At 41.2% G+C, this 15,364-nt stretch overlaps 2 protein-coding genes across 2 annotated transcripts; one reads left to right on the top strand and one right to left on the bottom strand.

Annotated features, from left to right (window-relative positions):
• Positions 1–6,726: 6,726 nt before the first annotated feature.
• On the top strand, positions 6,727–7,264 carry LOC143351704 (kappaPI-actitoxin-Avd3b-like). The gene is made up of 2 exons (XM_076783529.1): positions 6,727–6,841; positions 6,980–7,264. Exons 1-2 carry the CDS (start codon positions 6,760–6,762, stop codon positions 7,138–7,140), a joined length of 243 nt encoding a protein of 80 aa, XP_076639644.1. The 5' UTR covers positions 6,727–6,759; the 3' UTR covers positions 7,141–7,264.
• A 2,554-nt stretch (positions 7,265–9,818) lies between these two features.
• Positions 9,819–14,991, bottom strand: LOC143343265 (sorbitol dehydrogenase). The gene is made up of 8 exons (XM_076767990.1): positions 14,843–14,991; positions 12,783–12,816; positions 12,058–12,218; positions 11,820–11,983; positions 11,124–11,308; positions 10,845–11,023; positions 10,652–10,773; positions 9,819–10,570 (listed from the first exon to the last, which is right to left on the bottom strand). Exons 1-8 carry the CDS (start codon positions 14,894–14,896, stop codon positions 10,417–10,419), a joined length of 1,053 nt encoding a protein of 350 aa, XP_076624105.1. The 5' UTR covers positions 14,897–14,991; the 3' UTR covers positions 9,819–10,416.
• Positions 14,992–15,364: the final 373 nt, after the last annotated feature.

Genomic DNA, 15,364 nt, shown 5'->3' with positions numbered 1-15,364 from the left:
ACGCCAAATTTCTTGCCACGCGTTCAACCTGGGGACTAAACGACTGTAAACTCGTGGTAACTCTGTTTCGTCTACGGTTCGAATAAATCAAGCGTGGCGCGGAGTATAGTTTGACACTGCAAAACACTGATTCGAATATTCTTCTCGTAACAGTGTTGTAGGAATTTGCCGACTCTTGCACAAAGTGGACACAGTACTACAGTATAGCAGTTCTTTGTGGAAAACCTCTCGTTGCAACGACACAAGAGAAAAATCGAAAGTATAAACTACCGTACGAATAGGTTTAGGCGAACGAGTTTTTATCGTGAAATGGAATTCTCCTCTTTTTTGCACACAGGGGTTATCTATTTCTGAATTTTGTTGCGCTAGCAAATCGTTTTGGAAGAGAGGAAGATAGTCGATCTCGGATGAAATATTAAATCCATCCTAACTTTTTACGGATTGATGTTGTTTATACGGAACTTTTCAAAAACGAACGAGAAAAGGTAGGCGTGGCGGTTTGATTCGACGCAGAATACCGCTGACTGCAATTTTTCGATGTTGCTAAAAAATATATTCGTGCTTTTCGCAATTTTTTCTTTGCCCACGGTTCCATTTTCGGTTCGTTGATCGTTGACGGTAACGGATAACGAGTTCTGCAAGGTATATAGGTAAACAAACGTAAATTCGAAAGGGTTCTCCGATGACCAACCTCCCTCATAAGACACTGAAGCATCTCAGGTTACCAGTTTGAAGAGGGATTAAGGAGGATCAAGATCTAACCTTCTGGTATAAACTGTAAGATACCCCAACTCCTGTGCAATTAAATCCGTAGATCGATACCGGTCCGAGCAAGAAAATATTTTTTCATTCGTAAAAACAAATTCAACAGTGTAACAGAGTTAAGACGCATATATGATTCAGAATTTCAAAACAGTAAACATTCCGTCGTTCGATCTTTACTTTTTACCGAGAACGAGTGATTAGTTGCTCTTGGAAAGAAGAGAGGATTCTGAAATGGCTCGTTAAGACTTACAACTTGAGTTTCTACTTGTAAAAAGTTTTTATTGCGCTATATAAATTGATACAAAGATATTAATTTACGGTCGGAAGTAATAAGTCTTTTTCGAGCAGAAGGTTTCGAAATCATTGTTCGACGAAGGATACGTTCTTCGATCGCGTATACTGGTCCACGTAGCGGCCACAGATCCTCGTGTTACCGAGTCAAAATCATAATGGAACAGGTGGCCGCCAGTTCACCTTGAACGCCGATATCTCCCCGGAGTCGCGATGAACTTTCGTTTCTCGAATCCAACTCTGCGGGCAATCTTCGAAATTACCCGGCGGTATGATTTTCAATGTTATGGTTTCCATGCACCTGCAATCTTCCAGGTCGTTCCGCGAGTACGGACAGCCGACGCGAAGCGTGAAATAACACGACGACTCTAATACCATGGACGTATCGTTGACGGTGTTCGAAGTGCGATCGAAGCGATAAAAAAGATCCCTGTTCCCCCTGCTTTACGAAATCCTCTTTCTGTATCGTTCTATTAAGTATTTTAAAATTTTACCCGTTATGAAACTTATCGGGGTCTGTACGTGGATCGTTTGGGGATCGATCGTACAATTAAACGAAAAATTGTCCGCGCGAAGGTAGAGTAAAAATAACTGTGACGTTTCTTCGCGTTTCGCTGCGCCAGCTAGGCATCCTCTCGCGCCAGGTTCCGAAGATAATCGTCTTACTCAGCGAGGGAACGTGTCCTCAAGATAAGAGGATCTTCTTGCATGCAACTGGATTAGGTGGCTCCGGGAGCGGCAAATCTCGGCATTATGGAAACCCAAGATGCCATAATTTCCTTGGGCGTACCTCGCGTAAATCACATTCCGTAAACGCGGTAACTAGTCGGGCGTCGAACGAGGCTCGCGCGACACTTAAACTTCCCACGTTTAATTGATATTTAATTCAGAGACGCCAGCTACGAAAGCGAGGAATTGCTAAATTCTCAATTTTTTATTTGTCATTCAAAAAATTGCTTCGTTCGTGCGTCGAATTAGAAGATTCCCACGAACTTTAGCAGCAATCGTCGTTAACGTTCTTCAAACGTCATCAATTTTCCGTAGAACACTGTCGACTGCCAGTATATAGATATTTGCCTCTTCAAGACGAAATAAAGACACTTTGTCATCTTAATACAACTCCTTTGTTCAATTAAAGCATTTTCTCTTTACTACAGAACAAGGAATAACCAATTCCCAGTCGTTTTTCTATTTACCTTGCAGCGCCAATTTAAACGCATTGTAGGAAACGTCTTGTGGGATTTGTAGCAGCTAGGATGAGACGTTTCATTCGAAAGCTCGATTAAAATCGATTAAACTCCAGTCGTAATGTTTTTTGATATCCACAGAACAGAATTTTTGAAATTCATGCATTCCTATCGAAGTTATGAACGATTTCCAATTTCTCGCTCTGTGCACCTTTCGCTTCGTTTGCTGCTTTTATAAAATTAAATCTGAAAATTAATATCAAAATTAATATCTGACCGTTACCGGGACCGTGAGTTAAAATTTCGGGATCGCTAAAACTTCGACCATCGTCTGCCAGCCTCTCTCGTTCCGCGACTTCGACATCCCTTCGCTTAGATTCGCCTCTAAATTTATTCCTGAACTTCGATTTTCATTCTTTCGAATCACGCCACTTCGTTCTCCGTTCCTCGAAATGCCCCGTCGTTTTCATTATTCCGATTAAAAACCATTTCCCGTATTGGATCGTTGTTGTCGCAGATGCTTCGTCTGCCGGGGTAAATACGAACGGAGTGCATTAATGCAACCACGAATATCCAATCCAATCCAATTTCTCTTCGGTTCCATTAGCCGCCGCCATTAGTTACACGCATCTTTTTCGCGAAGAACGCGCGCTCCCGTCGCACCCATTTTACCCTCGAAAGAAAACACGATGACGAAGTAATAAGGAAAGTAGGACGGACCCTGTTGATACGACATGGCCCAGCGTTTCGATGCAAATCAGTTAGCAACTCAGCCAACTCCCTAATAGTTGTACCTTTGCCACCCACTAATTATGGAAATTCCAACGGGACACGCGCGTGTGCCGTTTCGGCTCTTTCGACGATACCCTGAAACTCCGATTACAGGCTGCCAGCTTTAACGCGTTCCGGAAACTTTAACCGCCTTATTTTTCCACCCCTCGCCAACTTTCCTACGCGCGCCTTTCGCTCGTACGCGAACGAAACATTTAATAAGGAAGGCTGGCCAATAGTTACGGGTGCCTTTTCAACTCGACGAAACTCGTTAACCGCGATCACGCGATACCTCGCGATAGATTGGCCGATGATAAACGAATTTTCGCGCAATATTCGCCCCGCGAAATTTAAGGAACATTCCTATTGCATCGCCAACGCGGAGTGACCCTCTTCGAAAAATCGACAGAGGTGCCGAAATTTTTCGACGAGATTGAGAAGCTTCAAATCATTCTGAAAAGATTATTTTTAGTTGCAGGAGTCAATTACAATCATTTTTTACTGGAAATGTTTCTGTAATTTCATTTTCTGCCTAACTTTTTCTGTGGTCTGTCGTTGTAACGCGGTTTAACCCTTCGCTGTTGGCGTTCAATTTGATATTTTTACGAGCGATTTCTTTTTCCTCGAACCGATGATTTGTAACTTAAATATACATCGTAACGTTTAATAGATTTTGGCACTCTTTGATATCGAAAAGGAACAGTTTGCAAGATCCGTCGCTACGACCGATAGTCTTCCGCAGGTAGACAGCGCGTCGCGTGAGAGGAGTTAAAGGTGACATAAGAAAGAAAAAGAGAGATCGGTAGCCCCGGGGATCGTTGTCTCTTTCCAACACGCGTGTTGGTGGTGGGAGATAGGAGAAAGTATAGTATGCAGCCGTGAGTTGTGAGACCTTATCGTCCTCCAGGCGTTTCCACCCCGTTCCCTGTAATATGTCAGAGAAAGAGCACGATCCTCAGACGTTCCAACTATCTCTGTTCGTCGGTGTGGGCTGCAGAGCACCCGTAAAAGCGCGCAATCTGTTCGTATAAGTTTACGCCATAACTTGAGAACAAATTCAACCGAGCAATTGTTTATTTTCGTTGTTTCTACGTCCCCTCGATAGTTTTAAAAATCTTACACAATGCACGGTAAACGAAATTTCTATCGGAACTGCTACACTTGCAATCATCCCCTGATCAGCCACTCGTTTATGCTTAAAATTCCATTTAACTCGAAGCAATTCCAAATCGATCACAATTTTGTCGCACGAAGCGAGGTAATACTGTACGGAGCATGTTCAGCAACGACGGTTTTTCCGAACCGACAACCGTGTTGTACGAGGGTAAACCGTATTCGCTTTCACGATGCCAGTTGTTTCGTAAAGAAACGGTCCCCGAAGCAACCACGTCAGGAGGCCTATTTCCACGGATTCGAACACAATGCCGTGACACGGGACCGTACGGTGGAGCAAACTCCGTATAATATTACCGTAAAATACCCGTTAGCCGTGCACCACCGGCCCCGACGTCCATTAAATCATGGAGGTATCGAGCAGCCGATACACAGCCATGTCACTGCATTATCGCTGTACTATTTGTATCCGTTTAGACGACAAAATTGCTTCCATTACACGATTCGCTCACGATTCACTGGGACTTAGGGCCAGTGGGACCACGCGAGACCACGTGACGCGCGTTTTATCGGTAATAACGCTTCCAGTTTTATAGCGGCACGGTGTTTTATACTTTTCGTGACTCGTAAATTTCACGGGCAGCTTTATCGGTTAATATCGCTTCGTGAATCTTGGAGGAGGACGCGAACCTTCCTGTACCCCTCGACGGTCGCGGCGATTTATCAAACGGGAATGGCAACTGTTCGAAACGTAGCTCCAAGATTCGAACGTTCGACACGAGTTACCCGCGAAATATACTGGCCGAGCAACGAAAAGTAGGCGAACGTTACAGGCGTTCTATTTCCGGAACGACGGGTTCGCTCTTTTCACGGTTTAATTAGAAGAATTCGTTTTCGTAGCACCCCCTTGAAAAACTGGAACACTGTGCGTCGCATAATTAAGACGAAAGCAAATTCGTTGAATCGTGCACGATTTAGGTTTCGTTTGAACGCTAATTGCGATAAATTAACGAAACGCGAACGACAAAGAGACGTTTAATTTTGTTCAACGACATCGAAAAGCTATTATCTCGTGCGTATTACTTGTATCGCGATCGTTCAACGGATAACGATAACGATACGCGAGATCTCGATACGATTGATCGTTCTTGAATATCCTGCACGGTGCGCGTGCAGATTTTTATCTTCCGACAGTGAATTCACGCGTGTTTGCGCAATTTTCCCGATGATATTTCGCATTTGTTTATTTAGATTTAGTGCCGGTTTCGCGAATTCCGCGGAATCGTTTTCGCGAATGCTCCCCTGGAATAGAACGGAGGCGAAACGTGCCCGCGGTCGAGAAACGTATTCTCTTGGGCTGTATTTTTCAACGGAAACGAAGAAAAGAGCTCCACGGAATTTAGATTTCTTGCGGGCGCGTTGCGGGCACCGGAAAAAGAAATAATAAAGCTAGACGCGCGATCGACTGGATTTCAAATGAACGATCCATTGAGATTTCTCGAAACGTTCCACATCGTACCTTACATCAAATATTTAAATGTAAATTTCAAACCTTCGTCGACTTTCTGCGCAATATTTACGTTTGTTCTTGATTGAGACGAACTGTTCCACGAAAACAACGAATCGAAGAGCGTACGAATGGTAAAGAAATCCCAAGTAAGGTCGAATTAATAAGTAGTACGAGGTGTCGTTGTGCGGCGAACGTCGTTCAGGAACGACGGCCATGGAAGCACGAAGCTCGCGAGGAAAAGGGGACAGAGATAGAGGTCGGGTCTCTGTATGTGGGTGGAAAAATGCGGAACCCATGCAATTACAGCGTGTTTGCTCGGGGAAGATCGTACGGGTTATCAGCCACGTGTGTGGTAATAGCCGAAGGCTCTATCGTCGTGTCCTACGCTATATTTCTTTTGTGTCAGCGATCTATGGAAACGAGCAGAGATCACAATGGGTACTTGAGAGTAATTCTAATAGGGCCCAGCGATAGTACGAGCTGGTTCGTAACTTAATCTACGGTCGCGGAAAGTTAGTCGCGCACGTAAGCCGCGTTGCAACGACGCCCGACCAGGGGAATATTTCTATCGTCGCTACGTAGGTGTAACATTCTCGGAGATTTGCTTTACGACCGGTGGAAAATAAATTTTTCAACGTGCTGGAACGGGAGTCTAGACAGACGAACGGAGGAAAAATATTTAGAAAGACGAGGAACGTTGATAGTTAGTTATTTTTGTGCTATCGTCGTTGCAGACATTAATTCTCGAGGTTAGATGTTAAAGAAAATAGATCCGAGTAGTTTTCAGTCATCTGAAAACAAAGTATCGTTTTCTTATCAACGCGTCGAAGATACACGGTGATTGCACGGTATTTAAAAATAGTCAGTCGCTGAAGTGGTCTCTGATACGTTTCTTTTGAAAAGATGAAACATAATAACGCGAAACTCTTAAAAATATTTGAGATAGAAATGGTATTTAGCACGCCTATTTTTGTGATGGTATCAGTTGCTTACACAAGAAATGTGATTGATTACACAAATCCTTTTCGATCTTGAAAATAATCCGTTATCGGCTCATATATAGCCCGCGCAACGTACGATATCGTGAACAGTCATAATTTAGCTACAGAAAACTACACAGAAATGGGCAGCAAACTCGTTGGAATACTCTTCGTCGCTATTTGTGCCACGATGATGTACGAAGCATCAGCTGGCATTGGACCACGTACGTGTTCGAAAAACTAATTGCATTAAAAATATTCTCAATCGTCTATAGAACGTATCATATATTTTATTTGTTTTCAAAAATTGACGTTCAGAGTTTTGCGTTTTCTCTTCCTGATAAAAATTTTTTATTTGGCAGAATGTTTATTGCCACTGGATCACGGACCGTGCAGAGCAAACGTGCCTAAGTACGGATACAATCCAGATACAGACCGATGCGAACAGTTCTTGTACGGAGGTTGCATGGGAAATGGAAATAATTTTGACAGTCTGAGTGAATGCAAGCAAATCTGCTCGTAAATCTCGCGATCCGTCACAACGTGACTTTTAATAACACATTGCTAACGGTATATTATTAAGAAGTGAAACTAGCAATACACAGTACATCTTTGTAAATAGTGAGTTAAAATATCGATGACAGGGACATATTTTTCATTTGCTCGTGCTGGCACGAATCAATCAATCGTATTTTACTATTATCATCACGTAATGCATTTGACAAATTGCTCAAGTTCAAATCGTACTCATATTCGTGTTGTAACGAATGAATTGAATAGTGATTAATATATTTTTATATTACCATATACTTAGTTATTTGAAATGTAATAAAATAAGTTATTTATAAAGTTAAAACACGATTCGGTGTTGTTTAATTACGCAAAAATCATTTGATAAATCTTAACAGAATCCATCGAATATACTAACTGTTCGTTTCTCTGACTTTGTCCAAACAAAATGAAGTTTCGTTTGGTCTCTGGAATCGAACAAGTTGGAAAGTTTTCGTGGCTCGAGGAACCGTTTCACGCTGTATAATATTCCCAGCTATTATGCGTGTTCTGTTTGTTGAACTGGAACCGTACGTGTCGCGAGCGGCGATCTCGCGTTCCACTCGTGCTTAAAATTATCCAATTTCTCTATTATCGTTTGGTACCTACGTACGTGCGTGCACGGGAACGCTTATTATTGGCCACACCTCGCGCGGAGAAAATATTTTAACGATCGCGCCGGTTGGACAGCCGCTTGTCCGCCTAGAACCGAATAATAGTGATCGTCGCATCATCGTTTGTCGCCTTTTTACGCATGTCGTACGCACAGTTACGTTGTCTCGCTATTCGATCATGCTAGGCGGAACGGTACCGACTTTTTTGCGACAACGACACGTTAACAACGATCCGGGGCAACGGAGGAAAGTGTCTGGATCCGCGATCCGTAGATCATCTAGAAGCGAACGCCAAACTTTGATAATTAAGCAACGTATCGCGTGGTTGCTTCCTTTACTCGACGCGTTGGCAACTATAAACAATCGATCCCACGACGCCCGACAATTAGGCGACTATTTAATTATTGGCAAAATATGTTTGTTCGGTAAGAGAAAATAGATGGACGCAGTTTCTATTAAGCTTGGGAGGACGAGAATGCCTTAAAGTTATTTTGCACCTCCTCGTTAATTCATCGACGACAATTTCACCGACGTCCTGCCGTGCTCTACGAGCTCCCCGTTCGATCGCGGAAGCAACTTTTGCGATTCTGTGTACGGCAATATTCAGCCATCGAGACATTAGGGATGCCTGGCGAAACCGATGCAAGGGATTCGTCGAATTAGTAACTCCGCATGGTACGTCTAACGATCTCGGATCTCACCACCCCGCGTCTCATCATTCAAAGTTACTTGTACGAGCCGACGACCGTACACGGAGAAGTCTCGCTAACGATTAGATTAAATTAGGTTGCTAGCGAGACCCATTACGGAGCGTTGCCTTCTGCGTTTATGGTAGGCTCTTTGAAACGCGAGTAAAAATTTTAAATGTATTGTCGGTACCGATCGTAGAGTTCCTCGTGATTCCCAAATTGGTCCGCTTCTTGAAAAATTAGTACAAATGGTATTATACAGGGTGTTCGGCCACCCTTAGGAAAAATTTTAATAGAGGATTCTAGTGGCCAAAATAAGACGAAAATGAAGAATACCAATTTATTGGTAGGGGCTTCGTTAAAAAGTTATTAACAATTACATTCAAAAATTTCAAATCGTTCTGGAAAAATTATTTTCGGTTGCGGGGATCAATTACAATCATTTTTGGTGAATACACATACTTCCGAAATCCCACCCACTTTCGAGAAAAAAAATCGGGTAGTTGCTGAAATTTTTCGGCGAAAAAAAAATTTTTCAAATCATTCTAAAAAAATTATTTTCGGTTGCGGAGGTCAATTACAATCATTTTTGGTCATTACACATACCCCCGAAATCCTACGCACTTTCGAGAAAAAAATTCCTTACCGAAAATCTAATTTCTAGCCAGAAATGTCTGCCCGAATTTTCATGCGAATCTTTAAAACGTCATAACTTCTGAACGGATTGGACGATTTTAATGTTTAAAAAAGCAAACTACGCGTATTTTGATGGAGAATATGTACAAATCGCAAAAATATTCGAAAAATTGGTCCTTGACCACGCAAAATGAGAAAAACCCCATAAAAATGGTCCAATTTTCAAACAGCCACAACTCCTCCCATTTTTCTGGGGCTCTAGAGCCCTATTACCATTTTCGTGTCACTCGCAACATTACCAACAGATTTAGAAATGAATTTCAAACCCTTCCCCATAGTCAACTCACATGCATTTACGCGCACATAGTTCTTACATCGCGTTAAGCTTGTTTTTACAATAAAAAAAATGCATTATCCGATACTCGAACCATTAAAACGAAACACGTTTAGTTTTACTTCGTGCCACTAACAATTATTCTTGTCCATACTGATTCGATAGCGTTAGATACGACGTGGAAACGATAAGACTTGCAAGCCCCCAAATCGTATAACACGAGTTCTTATCAAATGTTTGGTATATCGTATATCTTATCTATGTTAAAGTATATATAGCACCTATTGGTATAGAATTCTTTACATTTGCTCGTGTTAGTTTTAATATTTAGTAATTCCTAAATCCTGCTAGGTATGGCTTCAAAATCAATACACATGAATTAAAATACCAACAACCAACAAAGTTTTCTATTTATTAAAACACTTAACGGATATATTTGCAACTCAGTTAACATTCCAACATTCAAATTTCAACTTTAATTAACGATAACAGGAACATTTTATTCTTTATGAATGAAGAAATCGACTAGATTACATTTTTGATGTCATACGATATTCTTTGAAAGTAACGACACAGCGTAAACACGATAAAATCTTTAAAAAAATCTTCATTACACGGGTTAATCGATTTTCAGTCGTTCCACGTTTACAATAAAATAGTCAACGCGTGCCTGACGCGTATCATTCGGCATAATAGTTTAATCAAATACAATATCTAAGCATCAAGGTTTAACGGAAATGCGTAAAGACGTGAACGGGATATATGGTTCGTTAAATCAAGCTCGTCTAATAAGAATTAACGATGGGATACGTCAACCCTTTGTCTAATCTGCGTATAAAGTATTCATCAATCATAGTATCGATTCGTTCGAACAAGCAGTTTTCCAATATTCGTAAAGATTTCGCAATCACCGAATTTTATCATTATACAAAAGGCGCGACAAAGGGTTGCTCTCTTTTCCTTCGTTCCTTGTTCTTCTAATTGCAATGGATCATGACCTTAATGACGTCACTTTGTCCCGACTTAGCAGTGTCAAAAGCTGCCACGGTATCCTCCATTTTGTAATTGTGAGTTATCAATGGTTTTACATTGACTTTACGAGTAGCCACGAGATCCAGCGCGTCAGCGTAACTGCAAAAGGGGATGGAAAAACGCGCGTTACTTTTACTTTTTCTAAACGCACAGAAAATAATAAAAATTAATAATACGTACTCGTTCGCGTATCGAAAGACGCCTCTGATATCTACTTCTCTTACGAGAGCGTTGATCAATGGTACTTGGACTTCTGGAGCGCCCATTCCTACCAAAACTGCCACACCACCGGATTTGGTCGCCTGAAAATGATCAGAGCGTGTACGAAACGTTCCAAAAAACGTACGATAGAACAAGTATAAAGGGAACATACGAGGATCGCTAAGCGAATAGATGACTGGGCTCCGGACGCATCGATCGACTTGTCGGGTTCATCCCCGAAGAGATCGTGAACTTTCTTCACGACGTCTTCTTCCTTGAATTCCCTCTTCACCAAAAGCGTTTCGTCGGCGCCAAGCTTTTTAGCGACGTCCAGTCTGTTTTGCACCAGATCTAAACAGAACGTGCGCCTTTCAAACGGTTCTTTTTAAATATCGTTTTGGTAGAAACTTGTAAGGAACGTTACTGTGGACCGTACGATAGAGAAACGTACCGGTAATGACAATTTTGCTGGCACCCATAGCTCTGGCTACCAACAACGAGACCAGACCGATCGGTCCAGCGCCCAAAATCAACACCTTCGAACCGATGCCGATGTTTGCGCGTTTGCAAGCGTGCACTCCGACCGATAGAGGCTCCAATAATGCTCCCTCCTCCAACGTAACGTTGTCCGGTAACCTGCAATACGAGAAAATTAACATTGAAACATACGTTCAAAGTTTTATTGATCAATGATTGTTACGTTAGTTTTCGATCAACCGTTTCATTCATCGAAGACAATCAGTCGTTGCACAGTAACAGTCTCTGCGACGAATTATTCTTATTACCACCTAAGGAGTCCTTTTATCATCGCATAACACTACGATGCCTCTGTTTCAGTTCAATAACTTGATTTCGTTACATCTAGCTGAAGCCTCTTTTATCGCGACCTCTGACCGTGGACCTCGACTACCATTTTTGACCGTCGACGAATCGAATAAGCTCTATCTTAATTAAATAATTCGTATCGAACTCGTTAAGACTCCAGTCGGTACTAAAACTTGTTCGTCGACAGAATAAACAGTTTCGTATGTATAATAGTTTCCGGAGTTGAAATTTGCAAGAAGGGACTTGTATTTTCTAATTAATTACGTTGCAATCGGGTGCAACGATCACGGATACGATTTAATACGACTTAATCGTAATTTACTTGTAACAGAAGTCGGCTGCGTGTTTGTAGAAACGTCTCAAATTGCCGTGGACCGGAGGTGTAGCGCAAAATACAACATCCTTGCACAAATTGTAACGTCCTTCTTTACAGTATGTACACATTCTACAAGGTACGCCGGGTTCAATTGCCACTCGATCACCGACCTGAAACAAACATTCGTGTTTACTACGCGTAAAACAAATAAATAAAGGGACAAGTAAATATTCGTTGGTCGTACCTTCAAATGTTTCACGTTTTTTCCAAGCTTAGCAACTACTCCGGAGGCTTCGTGACCTATGATCATGGGGTTGCGTACAACAAAGTCGCCTATTCGGCCATTTACGAGGTAGTGCACGTCGGAACCGCAAATTCCAACGCACGCCATTTCGAGTAGTACCTCTAAAATCGTAAAATTTCATTGTATTGTAATTGTAAAATCTAATGGAAGTTTTTCAAAATTCTATCGAGACTTTCAAGAATATTACGTCACGGATTCAAAACAATTAAATCGATTTCGAGTTCGTCGCTTATCGTGGCATCTTAGATACTAATAATTCTTTAATTGATCGATTCGATCTACAGTGAAAAACGTTAAATAGAAAGAAAGCAATCTTATCGTTGATTTAAATAAATTATCGTGGTCCATCTTGCATTGGAAAGCACTTTAATGGAAGATATACGTACTATTTGATCGTATCGAATCGAAACGTACACTCGGTAATTACTAATCTCAATTAATTTTCAAGCATAACATCGGGAAGAATTTTGGCGATCTCGACAGTGGTTCGATAACGTTGCACTCTTTGTACTTGGCAATTAAATGATGGAATAACGAATGGACTACCGTCTTAATTTCATTAAAGCTGCCGAACAGATTGAATCGGAGCGAATGCATCCAAAGTGGACGCAATTGCACGTGTACATTATGAAACCGTTGAGAAGAATTAATTAAATTGCACTTACCATCGCGATCAGGCTCGTCGATGGGAGTTTGTTCCTGAAATAAAATATTTAGAAACGGTTAAAACGACAGGATTTACTTTATCGATTTAGATAAAGTTAGAAACGTTACATCGTACGGAATAACAATACCAGTGATTGCGATATCTTTGCGTTTTAATTAATACAAATTACAATCGTCGATAAGAACACCAAGGGCTACTTTTCATGCATGAATTTTAGAATTTGCCTCAGATCTTGAATGGGAATCTTGAAAAAATTCAAGGAAAGGCAATTGTCTCGAAAGAAAGGAAGAACTAAAAAAAAGCTCAGAAGGCACAGATGACGATAATAACAGGATGATACGTAACGTTTGCATTGCATCAACAATTTCGAAAATAATTGTTTCGATGTACCATCTGACACAGATGGGATTCATGAGCTTTGCAAATTAAACTGTTTTAATCTAAACGTGTTTCAAATATGGGCTAGGTCTCTGTCGTTTAGGTTTCGTGTAAAAGAAAGGGACAGCAAGGGATTAAGGAAATTATTCAAATATATTATTTGGTTATTCGAGACGCGTATAACATAAAGATCCACGCATCTTGCACATCTCGAATAACTTGTACAATGTGTGCGAAGCTGCCACCATGTGCCAACTCCACCTCGCGGTGAAAACTAGGCAACCGAGTAGTGGCAGTTGTAAGCTTGCCTGCCAAGCAACGATCAACGAGACCTTGGCTTCACGTTTCGCATTTCCTCCTCGGAATACGTGCCGGGAAAATCTGCAGAACGTTTTTCGATTAACGAGAACCCGGTGACACCCACCCGTTTAGGAAAAATGGGCCCCCGACAGCTAAAAAGTGCCTGAATTGCACAGTAGGAACTCGGAACTCCCAAACTTTGGGTCAGGCTAGTAAAACTTATAAGTATATAAGTAAAATAAAGGTTTATAAGTATTATAATCGTGTATTTTTCGGAATCCCGAAAGAATCCGACTGCACACGACCGTCTCGAGTTCTCGAAAGTATCCGATTTCATATGAGTATACCCAGATCTCGAAACCACACATAAAGTCATACATGTTAGTTGTACTACTACATTCCCACCAATTAGTAATGTCGCTATTTCTTAGTACTACTTGTACAGATACGTGATTCTTGAATCAATAAAACGTAAGTCTGCGATAACGTTGAATTTCCGTTGAACAAACGGATAAATTACTTGTCAACGATTCAATTTTTAACCAACAAAGATCGATCCTTTTTCATTCAGAATTCGATGTTCTTCCATATTTTATGGAAGCCACCCAAAAAGTTTGAAAAGTACAATTGTACACAAATGACAGATTCGTTGGCATTAGCGCAAGGTAAACGAGAGGACACGTCGGTTCAAAAAAAGCAAAATATAGTGGAACGATATCGGCCGCAAATGCGTTTCGTTTGCGTGAAACACGATCGGTTTTAATACGTTAATAACACGGAAGAGATTGAACGTGCAGGTAACTGCAGCTAACGAGTGTGTAGTAACAGAAATAGAGGACCTTGGTCCTCCTATGAATGCAAATGATTCGTCGCGACTCATCTGGTACATTTCGTTTCGTCTCATTGGTCGTTGAAAAAGAGTCAATCGCGCTAATGGCAACCGTCGTTTGAATTAATAATAAAGCGAGTAGATGATGAAATCGAGTGTAGCACTTCGAGCAAGGTAAATTCACTCGTGCTATTTGTTAACAAGTTGAATACCGTCAGACTTTCTGCTCGCGTCCCATCAATCATCAACGATCAACGCTTTGAAATTGCGACGCTCGCATTAAATAAATCCTAATGCAAACGTCCACATAACGTCGTTAGAAATACCGTACAATAGTAACTGCATCTTTAAAGCATCAAATATTATCCATTTACGCTACTTGACGCATTAATTTTGACAAACGTTCGACAAAATGAAATGCAAAATTGCTTGAAGCCTATCGTTATCGAAAACTAACAAAACAACGTACTTTACGGTTAAACGTTACTATTTATATTTTTACGATCCCGTTTTGTCTTTACGCGTATTCGAACGAAAGTATTTATACTGACCAGTCGAATGTCATTGATACCATAGAGAATAGCGGTGAGATTGTCCCTGGCCATGATAGAAGGTGACGGTTGCGATCGAACGATTCAAACGAAACAAGAAATTCCTTGAAAGAGCACTGGAATCAAACTCGAAACTAGAGAAGAAGAGCGCGCGCTGTCTATATATGAGCACCCATCGAAAATGGTTAGTTCTCGCTATCACCACGACGAGCTGCCTTATCATTCGTAACCCTGTAGAATCGGTCTTTCTCATCCAATTATGGTTTCCCAACTTCGTCATCCTGTAAAGGGTATAGCCGAATAAGGGCTAGAATTGAACGAACGATGGGTCATTCGATAGCTTATCAAAAAAACCCCTATGTGAAAATCATGTTTTTGTGCAATTTCTCTTGACCTATTGAGTAAAAAATTGTAAAAAAATTCAGTGACATTTCAAGTACCGGGGCACATATTTTGGGAGATTTTCAAATTTTTTGATTGAAGAACCAGGTAGTAAAAAATAAAAAACCGCAAAAAATGCCG

The sequence above is a fragment of the Colletes latitarsis genome, chromosome 1 (assembly GCF_051014445.1).
Source record: "Colletes latitarsis isolate SP2378_abdomen chromosome 1, iyColLati1, whole genome shotgun sequence".
Classification (NCBI taxonomy): domain Eukaryota; kingdom Metazoa; phylum Arthropoda; class Insecta; order Hymenoptera; family Colletidae; genus Colletes; species Colletes latitarsis.
Note: the sequence above shows the minus strand (reverse complement) of the source record. Positions and strands in the feature narration are given on the sequence as shown.